Raw genomic sequence first — 22,231 nt, 5'->3', positions numbered from 1 at the left:
GATCAAATAATATTTGACAAAGTGGGAAAGAGTATCCACTGGAAAAAGGACAGTCTCTTCAATAACTGGTTTCAGGAAAATTGGACAGCCACATGCAGAAGAATGAAACTAGACCATTCTCTTACACCAGACACAAAGATACATTCAAAATGGATGAAAGATCTAAATATGATACAAGAATCTATCAAAATCCTAGAGAAGAACACAGGGAACTCCCTTTTTGAACTTGGCCACAGCAACTTCTTGCAAGATTCATCTATGAAGGCAAGGGAAAAGAAAGGAAAAATGAATTATTGGGACTTACTCAGGATAAAAAGCTTCTGCACAGCAAAAGAAACAGTCAACAAAACTAAAAGGTCACAGAGGTTTAATCCTTGATTCTTCTCAAGCCCTCTTAAGCTAAATCCTTAGAAATTCATTCAGTAGGTAATAGGACAAGGCAGTATGTTTACTGTGCCACTAATTTAAAACATTTTCTTGTGTACTTGAGTTTCAGCAATTAAAAATGAAATTTTAATTTCTTGGGCTAGTGGTCCAATATAGTGATACTGAGCATCAACTACCTTCCTTTATACCAACTTTGAGTAAATAATGTAAAGCTCTAAAAATGGCCTGCATATTTTTAACTAGTAATTTACCAAGTAGCCTTCAATAAAGTTTTAAAAGGGGTTACCAGGTGGGAATTATACTTGCACTTTCTTTGTTTCACAATCCTCTCCAGATCGCTACCTAATCACCTAGCTAGCCATTCCCTCGGGCTGGGATGATGCATACACATTGCTGACAGTTTCTCTTGGCATCAGGAATATAGAAATAGAGCCTTGCAATCCAGATCAGAAGCCGAGGCATAGCTATAAGGTCATAGAATCCTGATAAAGAGAGAGAGAGAGAGAGACAGAGAGAGAGAACAAGTAATGTAGGACCCCTTCTCAGGCTCCAGGTGTAATCTTTCTGTGAAATGCGACACACGCATAAGAGAAGCATCACTATACAGATTTTGGTCTTTTAGTGTGAATATCTAACTAGAGATCCCAGTTCCATCCCAGAAAGCTTTATTAATCCAGGAAGATCTCCAGTTGCCCAAATCCATGTCGTGGGACCACACTCCAGAAGATGGCCAGAGTAAGTTTCCCATCTGTAATGATCAGTTAACGACCAGGGAGACAGGTGAGGGCAACTTTCATTGATTCAAATCATATTCCGGGATAAAAACGGAATGTTTAAAGTCTTCATCCACTTAACCACATCTGTTCTAATAATTATAAGTAATTTAGGAAATAGTTTACTGTAGTTTAAAGTGTGTATCACTATTATTTCCATTGGAATTTAGTTCTAGCTTTACACGAACAGTGCAGCCTAGGTAATTCAGTTTTCTCTGTGCACTACTTTCACCAGTGGTTAGGTGAGTGGAAGGAAGTCAGGTGATCACGAAGGAGTTTTCATTTATATAAGTGTAGGATTTTGTATAAGTTATGGCCCAGTCTAAAGAGGATTTGAGAACGTCTCTTCAAGATATTTCTCTAAATAAATGGCTTTGTGACAGGTATCGGGTTTGATCTATCTTTTTATGTTCACAGCACAATACCAGACGCAGAGAATGTGCTCCACAAATATTTACAGTTGTGGGCAGCCTGGGGAGCTCAGCGGTTTAATTCCACCTTTAGCCCAGGCCGTGATCCTGGGGTCCCGTGATCAGGTCCCACGTAGGGCTCCCAGCAGGGATCCTGCTTCTCCTTCTGCCTGTGTCTCTGCCTCTCTCTCTCTCTCTCTCTCTCTCTGTCTCTCATGAATACATAAATAAAATCTTTAAAAATATATTTATCAGTTGAAAGAATAAATAAATATTGGTGCTGTGTGAAATGTAGAAGATGATAGAGATGGTACCTTAAATAGTCTGTGTTGTGTTACATCTATACATGTGCAGAATTTTTCAAGACTTTACCTACTCAATGTATTATTCCTTATCTCTTAGTTCCATAAATAGCAAGTTATTTCTTCAGTTGTGGACAATCAGAGGAACAGGATAAATTGGGACTTTAAGTGTTTCTATAGGTAAAAGTTCAAAGGATTGACAGGTAATAAAATGATGTCAAATAACCAGAGACATGAAAACGTGTACACGTGTCATAATGTCTCTGTGAGGAATATTGATGTCAAGGATGCTATGGCACAAAGAGTTTTCCGTGGGATGCAACTTCCTGTTAGGAAAGAGATCCAGAGTATTTGCTCTCCTCTCCTTGCATGTTGTTCACAGAGGAAACTAAGACTGAATCTGTTTCCCTGAGGATTTCAGGGAGTTTCAGTCTTGCTATTTGTTTTATTTGAAATAATTTAGTGGGGCTTATGGAGTCAAATAAGGGAGCAATCTTATTTCTTTAACACCAGTATCACTAGTATATGTTCTTTGGTGTTATCCGAGAGACCGAATTTGACCTAAAGAACCTGGACAGACCTGTGGAAATGATCCATCCCATACAGGCCCTGGCCCACAGTGTTCAGACGTTTGATAGTGATGCTTCTGAAGTTCTTTCACTGAAATGATTATGACTTAGATTGACTGGTAACTTGTTGCTTTTATGTCCATTAATTAATTTGATCATTACATGGGGGCATTATTCTTTCCCAGGGGAGGACTCTGAAGTTAACAGAAGTGAGGAAACTTGTGTTAGGATGACACAGCCTGTAAGAGTCAGAGCTGTTGAGTCAGGCCTTATTGTTCTATCTTTAAGTCCTGTGCTCTTTCTCCCAGTGAAGAGAGTAGAAGATCTTGGGTCTTAGACATGGATTAATTTTAGAGGCTCCCGAAGAGACCCCAGATAAAATTGAGATTGTCACTATTCAGGAAGAATATAGCAACTGCCCAAATGTCTTTGGGTATCCTTGCTTGAACCCCTAAAGTGAGCCGTTCAAAAATCTGGACTATATTCTGGTACTACTCTAGCCCAAGAACATACTTGAGAATGTGGGTGTCAGCACTCGATACTTTTTCTAAACATGAAGCACATGGAAATACATAGAAATTAGGAGATGAACATAGTAAGGATTTCGGTGTCCTAGGATGACTCCTTCCCAGGCTCCTTCCTTCTTCCATTCAGCATGTTCTCCAGTCATGAAGATGGGTGATGATAATGATATATTCACTTATAGTGTGACATGTGCATAGTGCTTCACAGGTGATCCTTATACCACTTAAATGGTGTGTACTATTCTTACCCACATTTAACCCTTGAGAAAAGAATGATAGTTAAAGTGTAACAGAAAATCCAATGTGAGTCAATGATGTGGTAAGATAATTAATGGTGAGAAAAACATCCATTAACTGTGTATAAGAGATGCAAAAAGCTTCCTCTACTATATTTAGCATCCCTTAAGTATTTCCATGAGACTGCTCCTGCCCACCGTGCTTACAGTGGCTTACGATATTTATTTATTCTTGCAGAGAACCAGAGCCATCCAACCAGTATCACCTGGGTCCCCATGGAAGTGGCTAACAATGTCACTGAGTTTATATTCCTAGGCCTCTCCCAGGATCCTGGAATGCAGTTGATGTTCTTTGCCTTGTTCCTCTTCTTCTACATCGTGATCATGGTGGGAAACCTGCTCATTCTACTTACGGTCTTCTCTGATCCCCGGCTCCACACACCCATGTATTTCTTCCTCAGTAACCTGTCCTTTGTGGACATTGCCTATTCCTCAGCCACAGCACCCAAGATGATTGCAGACTTTGTTTCTGAGAAAAAGACCATTTCCTACTGGGGCTGTGTAACTCAGATGTTTACCTTCCACTTTTTTGGTTGTGCTGAGATTTTTGTCTTGACTGTTATGGCTTTTGACCGTTATGCTGCCATCTGCCAGCCTCTCCGTTATACGACCATCATGAGTGCCAATGCTTGTATCGTGCTGGCATCACTGTCCTGGCTGGGAGCGCTGGGTCATTCCTTTGTTCAGACCCTCCTGACCTTTCAGCTGCCTTTCTGCCATAATCAGGTCATTGACCATTACCTCTGTGATGTCCACCCAGTCCTAAAACTTGCCTGTGCTGATACAACCCTGGTAAATATGTTGGTGATTGTCAACAGTGGTCTCATTGCTCTAGGGTGCTTCCTCATTCTTCTGGCCTCCTACACTGTCATTCTCTTTAATCTTCGCAAGAGGTCTTCAGAGAGCCGGCGCAAGGCTCTTTCTACCTGCGGGTCTCATTTCACTGTAGTAATGTTCTTCTTTGTCCCTTGTTTCTTTATTTACCTCCGACCATCCACCACTTTCCCCCTGGATAAGGCTGTGTCTGTGTTCTATACTACCATCACCCCAATGCTGAACCCGCTCATCTATACTCTGAGGAATGAGGATGTAAAGAATGCCATGAAACAGATATGGAGTCACATGGTTTCCTTGAAGGAAAAGTAGGAGGGATAGCTCATCAGAATTGCAAAATCATAGAGTGAGCTGATACCTTTAGTGTGGTCTGAAACTTATTAATGATTTTAAGAAATAGTTCCTAAAATTTAGCTATCTTGTACTTTTCACTTAACAGGCAATAACGTGAGTCTATTTTCATTTTATTTTTTGAGGTGGACTAAACATAGACCTTTCCATACTGTCAAGATCTAATCTTTTCTCACTTTTAGAGTAGGAGAGTAAACACGTCCACTCAGTGTCTCATTTAATTGCTTTAGATCCCTTCAATTCAAATTATGCTTTCTTAAGCTATAATGAATGATTTAGAATGAGGTTATAAGAGAAATATATCTCTGAGGAATCAGACCATTTATGTTAAAAACAGAAGTGTAACTCCCCAGAAACTACCTCCTTGTCTCCCTGCCATCCTCTCTTTCTTCTTTCTCTTCCTCTCTTGTCCTTTCCCTCTTTTCTTCTTTTTTCCCATTTTTCTTTCCTTGTCTTTCCCCAAAAATATCACATAATATGGTAGGGCATATGGATCCATAAAGAGGTAATGGAGATACAGAATAACAAATACAGAAATGATTACATAGAAATTTACATTATATACAATTAAGAGGTTAGTGTAAATTCACAAACTGTCCAAAGAATGTTTTTTGTACAATAGGGAAAAAGGGAACATTTTATATATTTGGTGTGGAGCAATTTTTTAATGAACATATTGGGAAAATGGAATACTTTCTATTCTCCCAGTAGTATATTATTTTTGCTGAAAGTTATCCTTATTTATTTTTGCAACACACGGAATAGATTCATTAAAGAAACTAAAATGAATTCACATTTGAACTAAGCCAAGGAGATGTTCTTGTATTATACATTTTTGGTTAAACTTTATTTTCAATTTTTAAAAAGGACTAAATGGATTCTCTTTTCCATTTGGTCTTAGGTCAGAGAATAACTGAGTAGCCTCGGTACCTCAGAAAAGGCAATATCATTTTGAGAAAATGTTTTATTTATTTATTTATTTATTTATTTATTTACTTATTTACTTATTATTTATTTATTCATTTATTATTCATGAGAGACACAGAGAAAGAGCCAGAGACACAGCCAGAGGGAGAGGCAGGCTCCCTGTGGGGATCCTAATGTGGGACTCGATTCCAGGACCCCAAGAACATGACTGAGCCACCCAGGTACCCCTTGAGGAAATTTTAGATCTTGTTGTATGACTCATATCTTTCAATAATTCTGTCCTTATTATTTTCATCCGACATTTATTTTTTGTGTGCCTTAATCATATCTCCATATAGTTCATAAAATAGTATCTAACACTTATTATTTTTTTTCTGTTTTCTTTCTGTTAGTGGATTTTATGTCTTTTCTACAATTTATTAAGGATATAAATAATGTATCTTCTTTTCCACTCCTTGTATATGGTCCGTAGCTGGAGGCACAATAGATATTCTTAACAGAGTCTGCTCATTCTTACCCCAATGTCTATTGTTCTTTTTTCCTTAGTAGCAGAGACATGACATTATTCATGGTGACCCCACTGAAATATTACATTTACCAGTTTCTGTTTTTCACTGGGAGTGGATACTATAATGTTGACAGTAGCTGCTGAGGGAGACTTTTGAAAACTGTTTAAAATGGTTTCTCTGCATTCAGGCCTTCCATACATGATCTCTACTGATATTTTGTTGGATTTCCTTATTATTTTCATATTACCTTTCTTTGGCAAAAAGGGATCATTCTATCCTTTTTATTAATACCTATTTAAAAAAATAAGTACACTGGACTTGTAATTAAATTTGTGGGCTCCATTAGTTTTCCCTCTTCCCCCTAAGGTCTAAATAAGACAATAAAAACAAAGGGGGAACAAGTTTAGATTCACAGTAACAAAGACAAGAAGACAGAAGTTAGATTCTGCAGATAAAAGATTCCAACAAGTATTTGAAAAGAGAAGACAAAGGTGTAATCACTGATTTGTCTACTAGAAAAGGCTAATACTAGAGTAGATTCTGAAGAGAAATAGACAGATTTATCTCACAGGATCCTTGATGTCTTTGAGATGCCAGGACACCACATAAGGAAGATGGTGGGGTTTAGGACTAGTAATAGGAAGATGAAGAGGAAGGAATTGTTCAGTCTCCCATCTTCTCTAATCTCCCCTCACTCCCAGGTGCTCACACAGGCATACTCTTCACAAAGAAAATATTGACATCTTTGCATTAAGAAATTAAATTATATTAAAGAAAAGTCTTTCATGTTCTGCCTTTGGAGATCACAAATAGAAAGGCTGCCTCTCTGCAAGAACCCTGACCAGAAGCCTACTGATTAGTAAGCCCTGGTCTATCGATCCAGATCTTTTGGGCAAGGTTTTGGTGCTGAACTCTTTTTTTTTTTTTTAATTTTTTTTTAACTTTTATTTATTTATGATAGTCACAGAGAGAGAGAGAGAGGCAGAGACACAGGCAGAGGGAGAAGCAGGCTCCATGCACTGGGAGCCCGACGTGGGATTCGATCCCGGGTCTCCAGGATCGTGCCCCGGGCCAAAGGCAGGCGCCAAACCGCTGCGCCACCCAGGGATCCCTTTTTTTTTTTTTTAATTTTTTTTAACTTTTATTTATTTATGATAGTCACAGAGAGAGAGAGAGAGAGGCAGAGACACAGGCAGAGGGAGAAGCAAGCTGAACTCTTTAATACACATAAGACAGTTAAAATAAAAAGTGAGACTTTAGGAAGGCCAAAGGGGATTTGGTGGAATCCTAGATAAAGCAGAAAAAATCTCACTTTGAAAACCACTGATATCTCCGTATTGACCAGAGAGAATATTTGCAATACTGAAATGAGAACATGATTCTTAAAAAACCAATAAAAAGTGTTTTGGAAACTAAATAAAAAGAGTAATAAGTAAAATTAAGTCAAATCAATAGAGGGCAATCCTGAGATGAGAACATGATATTTTTAGAAAAATAAAATAATTATTTTGGGGAACTAAATAAAAGAAAGAATAATGAATAAAATCAAGACAAATCAATAGAGGGTTGAAAGAGTCAAAAAATCTTCAGGAAAGCAGAATTTTTAAAAAAATGAAGAAATGAAAAATAGGAAAAAGTATGAAAAATCAAGTCAAGAGTTAAAACATTCAACTCATATTTGTTCCAGGAGAACAGAGAAGACAGAGGGGAGAATTTAAAAGACACAATGAAAAGAAAACCTATAGCAAGGTTAAAATCTCCAGATACAAAAGGTGTACTGAGTGCCCACTCTGGTGATGAGAAAACAATAACTAAGGCACATTTTTATGCAATTTTATCACCCTAGAGATTGAGAAGATTATAAAATATTTGAGGGAGACAGAAAAAAATACAGGTCACAGAAAGTATACAAAATCCAAATGCATTAGAGTATTCAATAACAACACTGGGCCCTTCTATACAGTAGAAAAATTATTTTCGGCCTAGAATTCTTTTTCTTTATTTTTAAAAAGATTTTATTTATTTATTCATGAGAGACATACAGAGAGAGAGACAGAGGCAGAGGGAGAAGCAGGCTCCCCACAGGGAGCCCAATGTGGGACTGGACCCCAAGACTCCAGGATATCCTCCTGAGCCAAAGGTAGACACTCAAACACTAAGCCACCCAGGCATCCCTTGACCTAGAATTCTATACAGAATAAAACCATCAATCAGGTGTGAAAGTAGAATAAAACCTTTGAGTTATACTAGGGTTTATAAAATTTACTTTGTAAGTACCCTTTCTTTGAAAATATGAGTGGCTGTATACCAGTGAAAGCAAAAGGAGGCTCAAGAAATCAGTGTAGGAGTGGCCCCAAACCCTTTTGAGAGCTGTGCAGTAGGCATAAGGGGAGATAGAAATGGATGAAAGCAGAAGGATAGAAGCCCCTGGAAGAGAGGCTTCAGAAAACAGAAACAAGAGTGGGAATTTATGTTACCTAAGATGATGATGGAGCATTTTCCATTGACATTCAAAGACATTGTTTCCTTATTTGCTTTGTGTCTGAATGATCTGTCCATTTTTTATATGTATATTTTTTATTGGAGTTCGATTTGCCAACATATAGTATAACACCCAGTGCTCATCCTGTCCAGTGCCCCCCTCAGTGCCCGTCACCCAGTCACCCTGTCCCCCCCACCCACCTCCCCTTCCACTACCCGTTGTTCCTTTCCCAGAGTTAGGAGTCTCTCATGCTTTGTCTCCCTCTCTGATTTTTTCCACTCAGTTCCCCTCCTTTCCCCTATAATCCCTTTCACTATTTCTTATATTCCCCGTATGAGTCAGACCATGTAATGTTTGTCCTTCTCTGATTGACTTACTTCACTCAGCATTAATGTAAGTAGAGTGCTAAAGTCTCCTACAATTATTGTATTGCCATCAGTTTCTCTCCTTATATATATTAATATTTATTTTATGTATTTAAGTGTCCCACTGTTGTGTGCATAGATATTTCTGATTATTATATCTTTTTGTTAGGTTGATCCCTTTATCATTGTTTAATATCTTTCTTTGTCTCTTGTTACAGTCTTTGCTTTAAAGTCTATTTTATCTGATGTAAGTATTGCTACCCCAGCTTTTTTTTTTCCACTTTTGTTTGGATGGCAAATATTTTTCATCACTTCACTTTCAGTCTTTTTGCATCTTCAGGCCAGAGATGAGTCTCTTGTATGCAGCATATAGATGGGTCTTGTTTTGTTTTGTTGCTGTTGTTTTTTAAATACATTCCACCAGACAATGAAAGAGAAATAGGCAGGTTAGAGACCTATCAAATTCCAAATTGCTTCCTGAATGTCACTCTAAAAAATGTTTTCAGGATCTATCACCCCGGGCTGGCATTCCGCATCTATTCTGAGTTCCTAAAACACTAAATGGCTAGAAGACTAGTTTAAATATTAATAAGCTCTCTCCCCATACCTACTGCAATTAGTTCCTTTTCTTCATCCTCCAATATGCTTTGCCTTGATTAAATCTTCCCAAATTCCCATATTGTTGTCTGGGTATTCTATAATATTATTGATGAGAAGACTTAAGATGAAAGGAAGAGAAACAAATAATAGCCATTTAGACAAATTTGATTATAATTGTGCATTGTTAGTAAATGAAGAGATTATATTCAGGTAAGTTTATTTTTAGCCTTGACCTGTTAATATATTTTATAAGCATATCTATTTTATTGTCCACAGATCCCTGAAACTTTTAAAGACATTTTAAAATTTTTATTGAGATGTAATTGACATATAACATTATGTTAGATTCTCGTGTACAAAATAATGATTCAATATTTATACATGTTGCAACATGATCTCCACAATAGGTCCAGTTAACATCCATCACCATCACCACACATAAATAACCAGAATTTTTTTCCTGGACAGAAATCAAATAACTTTTTCACCCCTGGGGCGAGGATGGTGTTCAATATGTCAGAAAATCAATTGTTGGGTGAAGCATTAGATGTATAGTTGAATGGGATGATCTAGAAGTTTCTTTCCATTCTTAAGACTCTATGACCAGATGATATGTAAATTTGTTATTTGCTAAAGATAGTTCAACAGTGATTATGCAGCATTTTGCAAATGTTATCCTGAGTGTGGCCATAATGCCTACAAGGAAGAAAATCCAAAACTCATCCATAGAGATTCTTTTACAAAATTGACTTGCCTATCATTCATCTTCTTTTTTGTTTTGTTTTTAAAGATTTTATTTATTTATTCATGATAGACACTAAGAGAGAGACAGAGACACAGGCAGAGGGAGAAGCAGGCTCCCTGAGGGGGGCCTGATGCAGGATTTGATCCCAGGACCCCAGGATCACTCCCTGAGCTGAAGGCAGATGCTCAAAAACTGAGCCATCCAGGCTTCCCAAGATCCATCATTCATCTTCTAAATTAGAATCTCTAGGGACAGGGTTCAGGGCAAGTATAACTTGCAAAAAGTTTCTATTGATTTTGATATATACTCCCAGTTGAGAATCAGTGATGAATAGCAATACTTGAAGTGGAGAGATTAATTAGGAATTTGAGGAAGACAGAGAATATATTATCTGTGAAAGGCCAACCTACATATTAAAATAACAAATGTGTATGATCTTAGATATAATATACTCAGTAAACTATAGGTATTGTACAATAAACTATTGAAAGTAGAAATCCAATATCAAGTTCTAGTTCCTTCTCATGAAATACGTGCCTGTTAAAATATCAAAATCATCTGTTTTATTCTGGGATGTATTTTTTTAAAAAATGTTTTTACAATGTGCTGACTATACTAGTGATTTTCTGCATGCCCATAAGGACATTCTTTTGTATGAGTGACTCATCATTTGCATGTGCATTTGCTCATAACTTATGTTAAGATGGTCTTTGTCAGTCGTATTGCTAAGAAAGCCTGCTTTTCTTCAATACACTAACATTTCTGCTTCATAATTCTGGAATGTCTATATTATTGGTGTACTCCATACTCTATCAGTCTCTAATCTGAGTGTATATTGTTTTGACTAGTTAACCCTGTTCCAATGCCTGTGTTTTCAGCTACATTCTAGAAATTGGGAATTTTCTTTTGGACAGAAAATTGACTTCTACATTAAGGCCTGTACTGAGAACAAGTTCCCTGTGGACAAAACCCTGAAAGAGCATAATGATGAAGATATTTGAGTGTTCACTTTTTGTTAGGCTCCCTGAGAAGCAGATTAATTCACTTCATCCTTACCCCGGCACTACAAAGAAAGTTCTATTATTGTTATCTCTTTAAATATGAGGCAATGGAGGCATACATGAAGTCATGCAGGTAGATGGAGCCGGGATTTGAATTTAATCTGTCTGGTTCTTATCATTACCACATGCTGTCTGTTGACTACAACATTAATTCTAATTATCTGCTAACAAGTAAATTAAGTAGCTTCTGTGTTGAATGTTTTTGAGCTTCCTGATCCACCTTTGATTTTAGCTGTATAGATAGTGGGAAGTCCCTTGCGAACTCAGAATCAGTCTGATGGCATCCCTTCCATCTCAGACCATGCCCAAGTGTTGTTTTGCTTTCTTCCCAGGGCCTTTTCTGAAGTCACAGCTGCTGACTTGACATACCAGCTAATGGATTTTTGGAAACATAAGGAGTTAACATGCAACCATGGTTAGTTGATAAATGCCTTAGCTTTGTGCCATTCAGATAGACAATTCTCAGATGTTCTAGTAGAATCAATTCCTCATTGATTCCTGTAGGTTCTTCTCATTCCTCATTCCTGCTCCTTGAAACTACTTCCCAATATACGACCTACACCCAAGTCTTTGGCTCAGCTCTTCTTTTGGGACAACCCCATATAAGTCATTCCTCTTTAATTGTGTTGGAAACAAGTTGTAAACCACCGATTAATAAAAGGATTTATTATCTGACAGTTAAATTCACTCCCTTTCCCAGCGGAGAGATTAGTATTTCAAATTATTCATTTAATTCCCTAACTAAAGCATATATATTTGAGCGATGTAAAATATTAAGATCAGAATAGATGAAAAGCAAGCTTTATATTTAAAATGGGAGGAGTGATTGATTGTGAAAGATGTGTAAATAAGACTATATGAAGCTTCTACTACATAATGAGTTTTTAGGCACAGGAGATTTAGGAAAATGTGCATATGTAAGTTGAAGATCTGGAAATTGAATTTGTGCATACAACAAAACTAAATCAAACCGAAGCAAAACTAATCACAGGGTATTTAGGTGCATAAATGGAATAAATGTAACCTACTCTATGTCCCCAGAAAATCTGAGGAGATCTGTTGTAAAAGGGCTTTGCCAAAAGTAATGGGAATGACTTTTATGGGGGAGTCTGAGATTTTTTTGGATTATGATAGGAACATGAAAGCACAGAATTCATCAATATTCATATTCAACTAACATTTATTGCATGCTTTCTATGTACTAAGAATTGTTTTACAACTTTTATATCCATTATCTCATTAAAACCACACACTAATTGCTCTCTGGGGTAGGAATTACCATCCTAATTTTAGCTGATATTAAGTGACTTGCCAAATTCACATGGTTGATTAATGGAAGAATTCAGTCCCTATCCTGATATTTTCTTCTTAAGATTACATTTATTTATTGGAGAGAGAGAGAGAGAGAGAGAACAAGTAGGCAGAGGGACAGGCAGAGGAAGAGGAGAAGCAGGCTCCTTGCTGAGCAGAGAGCCTGAGGCAGGGCTCCATCCTAGGACCCTGGGATCATGACCTGAGCTGAAGGCAGATGCTTAACCAACTGAACCAACCAGGTGCCCCCTTATCTAGATCTTTTGATTAAAGGCTCATATCCTTACAAAGATATCAAAATATGATTGACAAAGAAATCTGGCTAAAAGTTGAGCAGAAATACAGGGCTTTCCCTCTCCCCACCACAGAACACATATGTCTAGTATTGCATTGACTAGTTTTCCCTAATGCTAACTTCTACCAGCACAAAACCTCATGCAAAATTAAGTCTTTCTTTGTGTATTTGTGACAACTTGTACATATATTTTATGTACAAGTATTTTATGTACAATAAGAAACTTATTGCATTTTATAATGATTATTTTCTTACCTGCCCTCCTCCCCTACTAGATTACTTGAGGGAAGAGATTATGTCTGAATTATCTTCATAATTATCTTCATAATCCAGTACCAAGCGAAGTGTCTAAAATGAAGGAGGCTTTCCATGGCTATTTTTCAAATGAATGGCTACACAAATGAGTCAAAGTAAAAAGAGTGGCCATTTCACCCATGTCACACCAAACTAGGTTATTCCACACTTCTGCTGTGGAAGACTTTCAAAGAAATTTTAAACTTTTCCAGGACTTTCCAGAGAGCATTTTCATCTCCTTATTCCTGAGACTGTAAATCAAAAGGTTGAAGAATGGAGTTATCATTGCATAGAACAAGGTCATGATCTTTGGCATCAGGGCAGAGTGGTGGGATCCAGGGCTCTCATGCATCACCATAATGGTCCTGTAGAATAGCAACACCATTGACAAATGGGACCCACACACTGAAAAAGCCTTATGCCTAATGGATGCTGAGGGCAACCGAAGCACAGCAAGTAGAACCAGGGCACAGGAGATGAGGATGAAAAAGAAGCTAAGGAGGATGTTGAGGGAGCTTAGGGTACAGCTGATGAGCTTGGACATAGGGACAGGAGCACATGAAAGGGTCAGCAATGGGCCTGAGTCAAATACAAAATGATCAATTGCATTAGGACCACAGAAAGGCAGTTGGGAGATGAGGATAACAGGTACCAGATAGCAGAGAAAGCCACAGGCCCAACAAGAGATCACTAAGTTGAAACAACGTTGTCCAGACATAATTGTGGCATAATACAGAGGATGGCAGATGGCAGAGTAGCAATCAAAGGCCATTGCTGAGAGAAAGAAGCACTCAGTGGAGCCCATGGAAAAGAAAGGAAGTCTGAAAGGAAGTTGATCAGTGTGTTTGCAACAGTGAGATTGACATACCAGATCTCCAGGAATACAAAATTCCCCAGCAGGATCTACATGGGGGTGTGGAGATGCTGGTCCCAACACACAGCACCAATAATAGCTCCATTTCCCATGAGAGTCAGGATAGGTGATTGAGAACAACAACTTGAATCTCCTTGCTGCAGGGAAAACCCAGAAGAATGAATTCCCTTACTGACTCAGAAGAAGATCCTGATCTAGACATGTTCATTGAGGCTGTAAGCTGCGCTGCAATGGAGGCATCACCATGAGACCAAATCCTAACAACAAAGCAGAACAGACAAGGTCCTTATGATCTGACCTTTATCTACTTAGTTTACCTGTGCTCCTTTGAGTTCTATGCCCAATAAGCAAAGAACAGTTGCCCTTCCACCAAATGGCATGCTCTTCTCCCAACCTGAGGTATCTGTTGTTTTTTTCCTCCTTTCCTTCTCTCTTTCGCTTTTTGCCCATGTCTTCTGAATTCTTTCCTTTCTCTTTTTCCTTATTTTTACTTACTTTAAGGGGGGTGCTGGGTAACTTATATTCTATGGGGTCATAGTCATAACTGGACCCTTATTTTCAAAAAAGCATACAGTTACTTACTTGGAGTTGTGAAAAAGCTAGAAAAATTTAATGTTTTAGAAAACAGATTCATCTATACCTACAACAGTAACACCACAATTTTTCCAGGAATTGAAACTATTTGGATTTTGTCCTCCAGATCTTTCATCAAGAACAACAACATAAAATTAAAATTAGGATTATTTCTCTAGAGAGAAAAAAAAAGGATGAGGATATGATGTAATTTCTGCATACCTGGGAGCTCTGCCTGGGAGGAATGGGTCAGCTTTGTCCTTTCTTCTCAGTCTCAGACTCAGTCTCAAAAGTGTTGATTCCAGGACTTTCACTGAAAAACAAAACCCCTTTTGTACAATTAACTGCCCAGGGCCCACCAGAATCTTGTTAGGAGAGATGCCCAGAGAAGATGCATGCGGGATATTAGAAGGTTTTTTTTTTTTTCCAATTTTTAATTTGGAAGAAAGGTTTCAAATAACACCTGTATAAAATGTTTAAACTAGAAATGAAGTGCTGGAAGGAACTCTGTTCTTCAGGTTTTTTTGGTATGTATTTCCAGAGATCGATCCCTCGTGTATTAAAAAAAGTCACTCCTCACTTCAGTAGTCCTTTGAGCAGGCTGGTCTCTCAGGCCAGCATCTACCTTGGCCTTCTGCGCTTTGGTGCCTTCAGGGAAGTAACTAGGACAAATAAGTAGTTGTGTGAAACGACTATGTGGCTGTGTCTCCTGAACTCAAAGCTAATTATGAATTGTCCTTTATTCAGTAAACCAAAGTTCCTCTCGGGAAAGAAGACAGCCACATATACAGTCCCCAGAGAGATGTAGAAAAAAATTTCTGGCTGTGAGAAATTAAAACTAGACAATTTAAAGACTATAACATCTTTGTTCTTAATGCATGAAGTAAATCCATTTTGGCATATTTTTGGTTTTCTTCACAATCTGTGGTCTAATTTAATTAGCTTAAATTTTTTTAAAAAGATATTTGAGAGAGAGCGAGCATAGGCAGGGAGAGCATAGATATTGAGAGAGAGAGAGAGCACAGGGAGAGGGAGAAGCAGGCTCCTCACTGAGCTAGGATCCTGTCAGGGGCCTACAATCATGACCTGAGTCAAAGGCAGAGGCTCAGTCGGCTGAGCCCCCCAGGAACCCCTAACTGTATTAGCTTTGAACTGTTCAAGCATGATGAGTTCTCCTAAGATTCTTACCAATATTTCCAGCGTTCTTCTAAACTTTAGTGTGTGCATGTATTTTTCTTAGAGAGGTATTCTTTTTTGGTGAGTGTAAGGAGCCCATATAATCCATTACAAAAATATATTCTCTTGTATGTTTCCTGCATATTTGTTTAAGGTCTCACAATGTGAATGACTTTTTAGGGAATTTCTGGAGGCAGGCATAGTAAGACAGTAACAAAATGCCCATTCTTATTTTGCATTTTAGCAAAAAAAATATTTGAAATATAAAGCACTTATAGGTCATTATCACGTAATGTGGGGATCTCTGTGCATCAACGGTCAGTTTTAGAGAGCAGAACCACAATACGTATATGGCGATTGGGAATTGAGGTACAAAAGGTAGAGTGAACAGGAGCCAAGATGCATTTCACTAATAATAATTTTGTCTAGAATCAGTTCTTTCTATCTTAATGCCATCTGTGGTAGGCACATCGCAGGTTGCCACCTATTGGCTTTTGTACTATCCCAAATGGAAATATGTTCCCATTGTAATTTGAAGAAAGATTCCAAATTTTGTGTACAACATGGCAGGGAACTTTCTATTGTGATGAGAACGCTTTTATTAGGATCAAGTTTGCAAAGACCTCGTCCCTTCTATTTCACAAATTGGAAATTCACTGGAAGTTTAATATGCCTTAGTGGACAGTAATATTTGGCATATAGATTTGTTTTCTGTGGTATTTAGACTCATTTTTTGCTGACACATTCCCTCTTTTGCCGTTTGGGGGAAGCTACTGTTCTTCACCACTGGAGTTAGCAGCCAGCAGGGATTTCTTCTCCATAACAGTTAGGGTCAGCATTTTTTTTTTAACATCCATCCCTCCAAACCCTAACAAAGCAGAGAGAGGTAAGAATCTTAACTTATTTTTTAAAAGACTAGACATCAGTTTTCTTACTAACTTTTCCTGGTGAAGGTACTGAGAGCATCTTCCATCACAGCAACTGGTTTAAACTTCTCTATAGTGTAACACCTCATCCACCAGTACCACATAGATGTGGCAACACACTGCTTAATGGATATGGAATGATTTTTTGGAGAAAATATAACTACCCATAAATACCTGTAATAATGAAAATTATAAATTCAATGGACTGGTTCAATAGTAGATGGGAGAGTACACAGGAAAATAAGTTAACTAGCAACTACATCAGAAGACTTTGTATATTAATGCATTTGAATAGACAAAAAAAGAAAAATGGAAGAAAAGTTAAATGTGGAAGTCTAATAGTTTAATTGGCAATTGTGAAGAAAGGAAGAGTCCGGTGATATTTAAAGAGATAATACCTATGGATTTAGTCAAACACAAAAATATGTAACCTCAAAGAGGAAGCCCAACACATTCTAACAGTATAAAATTAAAATTTTGCACCATGCAAATTATAAACAATGGAAACTAAGGACAAAAATAGGGGCTCAGGGGCTCCTGTGTGGCTCAGTTTAAGTGTTGGACTCCTGGCTTCAGCTCAGGTCATGATCTGGGTCCTGGGGGGGAGCCCCATGGCAGGCTCCATGGTCAGCAGGGGGTCTGCTTGAGATTCTCTCAGCGTCTCCCTCCCCCCTACCCCCGCTCACAGGTATGTGTGTATGTGTATGTTCTTTCTCTGTCTAAAATAAACGAATAAATCTTCAAAAATCAATAATAGCTGAAAAGGAACAAGAGAAAAATAGATCACCTTTCCAGAAGCAACATTAGACAGAAAGTGGATTTCTGAGCAGTTATGGTGAAAACCAGATGGCAAGGAATTACATCTTGAATGTTGTGGGAACAGGAGGGAAACTGCCTTCTAGGATTGTAGCAGCAGGAACAATACCTGTGAAGGATATTTATCTCATGATAAATAGAAGTAATGTGGAGAAGATGGAAAATATGCCCTTCTTAACTGTGATAACAGGCAAATTTTGTGTTTTCCTTCTTTAGGCATAATTACTTAAAAAATCTATCTCTGGGGATTCTTCTATAGATAGGTGTGCTAAGCCCTGCGTGTGACCCCTGAGTGGTCTATTTCTTCTGTCTGAGTGAGGCATTGGCTTTCGAGTACAGCACCTCGTTTCATTATATATTGAGGTAGGCAACATGAGGGTCTCCAAAGCTGTTCATGGCCGAAACCCTCAGAACAGCATATTCAGCCCTGTCAACCTGCTGCGTCATGTGGCGAGAAGGATTTTGCAGATGCGATTAGGATTAAGGAGTAGGGGGTGTCCTCAGTTCTCCAGGTAGGCCCCTGCCTGCGGGAATTGACAGGTGGTGGTATGAGAAGGACTTCACTCGGCCTTGCGGCCTTGGAAGGTGGAAGAAGGGAGCTGCAGGCCAGGAAAAGTGGGAACCCTTTACAACCTAAGGAAGGAAGGACAGAGATCGTCGCCTAGAGCCTACAGGAGGGAATGTATCCCTGCCTACACCTTGATTTTTAGCCCAGAGACGTCTTGTCAAAACGCTGACCTTCAGAACATGATAAATTTGTTTAAGCTACCAATTTGTGGGAATTTGTTATGTTACGTTGCCAATAGAAAAGTCCTACAGTTAATTTTGTCTCTGTCCGCTCACTGCCCTTGAAAAGTTATATGTGGGGATTCTCTAAGGCCTAGGAGGAAAACACCTTACTTCCCGGAGACTTTGGGTTTGTGTCTGCCAGGCACCCGAGGACCTGTTGTTGGGGCTATTGTTAAGCAAAGGCAAGGTCTGGGTTTTCATCTCTATACACACACACACTAGGCTCCTACCCTTGTCAGGGCCTCTCTGGGGTCCAAGCTTCTTAAAGATCTTTCTCTCCTCCCTGGCCCATCATACACATTATCAAGGCAACCTTACTCACTTCCTCACTTCCTTTAAAAGTCTTTTAAATTGGGTTCGGAAGCACACTTAGTTCTGTTTCATTTTTATTTTTAAAATTGTCTTTATTTGGGTGTAGTTGACACGCAATGTGACATTATTTTCAGGCGTAATGCAGAGTGGTTTGACAAGTCTCCATGTTAGGCTGTGATCACCACCAGAGTAGCTACCATCTGTCACCATACAGAGCTGTCACAGAGCATTGAAGATATTTCCTATGCTGCGCCTTCTATTCCCCTGACTTATTCATTCCACAACTGGAAGCCTGTGTCTCCTCCTCCCCTTCACGCATTTTGCCCATCTCCCTATTTCCCTCCTATGTCTCAGCCATCACTTTGTTCTCTGTATTTATATATCTGATTCTTTTTGTTTATTCATTTGTTTTGCCTTGGAGATTCCACATATGAATGAAATCATATGGTATGTGTCTTTCTCAGTCTGACTTATTTTTCTTAGCATAATGCTCTCTAGGTCCATCTATGTTGTTGCAAATGGCAATATCTTGTTCTTTTTATGATTAATATTCCATTATACACATACACACACATTATATATACATGAATACATACCACATCTTCCTTATCCATTAGTCCAGTGGACACTTAGGTTGCTTCCATTTCTTGGCTATTGCAAATAATGCTCCAATAAACTTAGAGTGCATAATCTTTTTGATTGGTGTCTTTGTTTTTTTGGGAGTCAATAACCAGGAGTTCTGTTTTCCACTTATCCTAAAGATGTAACTCTTTGTGTCCCATCTTAAGATGAAGAGTATTTCCTATAAGGCTCCCCATCTAGGGAAGATTCTGGGTCTTAGCTTCTTTCTGCAAAACCTCTGAAATGCATCCCAAAATTCGCCACAATTGGGAACACTCTCAGAGGAGAAGAAGGTTTGGTGTTTTAGTGTTTATCTCTCTGGGTTCTGAATCACCAAAAACCACTGCTGTTGTTCTTTTCTATCTTCTTATATTTCGATACATTTTATCAAATTTCTTTAATCTTTGGGAAGTAAGTCTAAACAATTTAGTTTTCCGTTACTAGTAATTAAGGCAATTCCGGTCATTTCTACTTCTAAAAAAACTTAATTTGTCCATTTCTCTTTGCTTTTACTGCTTTCACATTAATCCATGTTTTAAAATGTCTTATCTCTTAAAAACACTGAATCTATCCATTTATGGCCTATTTCCATTGCCAATATATCCTAGTGTAACTATTATTGGTTCTTTTCTGGAAGGCAGCCATTTACCTGGTCTCCCATTTTCCCCTATCTGATCCTTCTAGAGTGATATTCTAAAAACATTTATGAAATAATTTCAGTTACTTTAAAGAAATTCTTTCAAATTTTTTCCACTCTTTTTAGAATAAAGCCAAAACTCCTTCCCATGACCTACAGGACTCTGTAGATTCTGACTTTTGGCTACCTGTTCAAACTCCTCTCATACTCCTCCCTTGTTCACTGTATTACAGTCACCGTGCTATCTAAATCTGGCACCTCTTACTTGCTCTTTATCACATTGCTTTATTTGTTTATGGTAGTTATCAAAATCTACAATTATTTTGTACCTTGTCTTCCATATTAGAATGCTTACTCTGTGAAGGATAGTCTCTTCTAGCCTGTTTAGAATCATAATCACTCCATTTGCTCTAACGTGGATGGAACTGGAGGGTATTATGCTGAGTGAAATAAGTCAATCGGAGGACAAACATTATATGGTCTCATTCATTTGCGGAATATAAATAATAGTGAAAGGGAATAGAAGGGAAGGGAGAAGAAATGGGTAGGAAGTATCAGAAAGGGAGACAGAACATGGAAGACTCCTAACTCTGGGAAACGACCTAGGGGTGGTGGAAGGGGAGGAGGTTGGGGGTTGAGGGTGAATGGGTGACGGGCACTGAGGGGGGCACTTGACGGGATGAGCACTGGGTGCTATTCTGTATGTTGGCAAATTGAACACCAATAAAAAATAAATTTATTATTAAAAAAAGGAAAACAAAATATTCAAGCGAAGAAGCCAAAGGAAAAAAAAGAATCATAATCACTTCAGTTATTAGCACAATGCTTAGCATATATTTGCAACTCAGAATACTTGTTGAATGAAAATACATATTCTTTTTTTTTTTAGGAGTTTTTACATGTTAAGTGTGTCCATATTTGCTTTTCACCTATGGCTGGATTTGTTAACTATAGCTAAAAGTTCTCCGTGTATCTGTAAATGATAAAATATTTTGTCCTCCTTGTATGAGTACTAAATATTTTCTTATTCCCAGAAGAAGTCCATATATCAGCTTTTCAAGTTTCTTCAATTTAATGGAGCTGTAATTCTAGTAGGTTAAAAAGAATAATAAGTGCTTTCATAAATTTTAAACAAGAGAAAGAATCTCTGGGGAAGAAAGAAATGGAATTTCTAGTAATTTAAATCTGATAGCCTTTGAAGAGGAAAGAAATGAACAACTTCTAACAGAAACTGCTAGCTTAGGATCATTTGTATGCAAGAATCCAAGTTCAGGTATTCAGAATGATTCTTTGAACAAATCAGATTGGTTTGGCTAGTTTGGTTTAAAAGAGCTGTGTTTGTCTTCATCATTTTATAACAGATTAGGATATAACACAGATGTGCATTTTGTTTTTTGTGAGGCCACTTTGTTTTCACATAGAGAAACTGCTTAATCTGAATTGAATATACTTCATCTACTCATTTCCCTGATCAGATGAGCTAGCATTACTTTTACATGTCTAGCATTCTTAAAAATGTAAAATTATGTGTTCAACCAAATTGAATTTTATTTCTAATAAATGTTTTTGTTATCAATAGTAATTGTGTTTCTCTGGAATGTTATCTAATACATAATTTGCAATATTCTTTGTTAACTTTAAGACTTTGGACTGACACTAAAGCAATAATTAATGAAAAATCTTTGGATACCTAGACAACACTTAATAAAATAGGACAACAACAACAATCAACAACATTGATTATGAAGCACAATTTTAATTTGCTTCCTCTTTTTATATATCGTCAAATAGTTGCCAGCTAACAGTTTGATAGGGCATTTGGCTACCTTTAGACTATGTTAAGGCATCTTTATTTTCACCCTTTAAGAAATATAAAAAGGGATGTGTGTGACTATAGGCATTTATAAAATATATATGTATTGCTGATCTGTTGAGCTGCTTGTTTGCAAAGATATTGTCAAGTATCGACTCTTATTTTTCTCTAGGCTGGTGAGGAAATAGACTTCAGTTACTGACTTATTCTTTTTGGGTTGATAGAACAAAAGTATCATAGATTGGGTGGCATATAAACATATTTATTTCTCACAGTTTTGAATGATGGGAAGATAGCTGTAATAAAAAATGGCTAAATTGTGTTATTATTATTTTTTTAACCATGGTAGAAAAGGTAATCCCAAAGGTTAATGCTGTACTGCCCTTTAGGACATTAACCAGTTCACATATCACTTAGAAAGTTTATTTCGATGTTTTTTTTTTATATTCTATATGAAACCACATTTAAAAAAAGAATTCTTTTATGTTTTTAAAAGATTTTATTTATTTATTTGAGAGACAGAGAGAGAGCATGTGAGCAGGGGGAGGGGAAGGGGGAAGAGGGAGAAGCAGACTCTCCACTGAGCAGAGAGCCCAATGTGGGGCTCCATCCCAGGACTTGTCCCCAGGACCCTGGGATAATGATCTGAAGAGAAGGCA

At 37.8% G+C, this 22,231-nt stretch overlaps 1 protein-coding gene, 1 long non-coding RNA gene and 1 pseudogene across 3 annotated transcripts in view; 1 reads left to right on the top strand and 2 right to left on the bottom strand.

The window, feature by feature from the left end:
• The window catches only part of LOC144282142 (uncharacterized), a 47,272-nt gene that overhangs the window by 4,405 nt on the left and 20,636 nt on the right, over nucleotides 1–22,231 (bottom strand). The window contains exons 1-3 of one of the 2 annotated variants that reach the window (XR_013350484.1): nucleotides 17,372–17,511; nucleotides 14,705–14,795; nucleotides 9,337–9,447 (exon numbers count right to left, since the gene is read on the bottom strand). This is a non-coding gene — a long non-coding RNA (uncharacterized LOC144282142). Of the gene's footprint in view, nucleotides 1–9,336; nucleotides 9,448–14,704; nucleotides 14,796–17,371; nucleotides 17,512–22,231 lie in introns of those variants that run through there. The other variant, XR_013350485.1, reaches the window with a different exon arrangement.
• Nucleotides 3,478–4,407, top strand: LOC144281569 (olfactory receptor 4S2-like). Its single transcript, XM_077844379.1, has one exon. The coding sequence runs from the start codon at nucleotides 3,478–3,480 to the stop codon at nucleotides 4,405–4,407; it is 930 nt and encodes a 309-aa protein (XP_077700505.1).
• Nucleotides 13,001–14,111, bottom strand: LOC144282693 (olfactory receptor 11G2-like; annotated as a pseudogene).

Source organism: Canis aureus, chromosome 13 (assembly GCF_053574225.1).
Source record: "Canis aureus isolate CA01 chromosome 13, VMU_Caureus_v.1.0, whole genome shotgun sequence".
NCBI lineage: Eukaryota > Metazoa > Chordata > Mammalia > Carnivora > Canidae > Canis > Canis aureus.
Note: the sequence above shows the minus strand (reverse complement) of the source record. Positions and strands in the feature narration are given on the sequence as shown.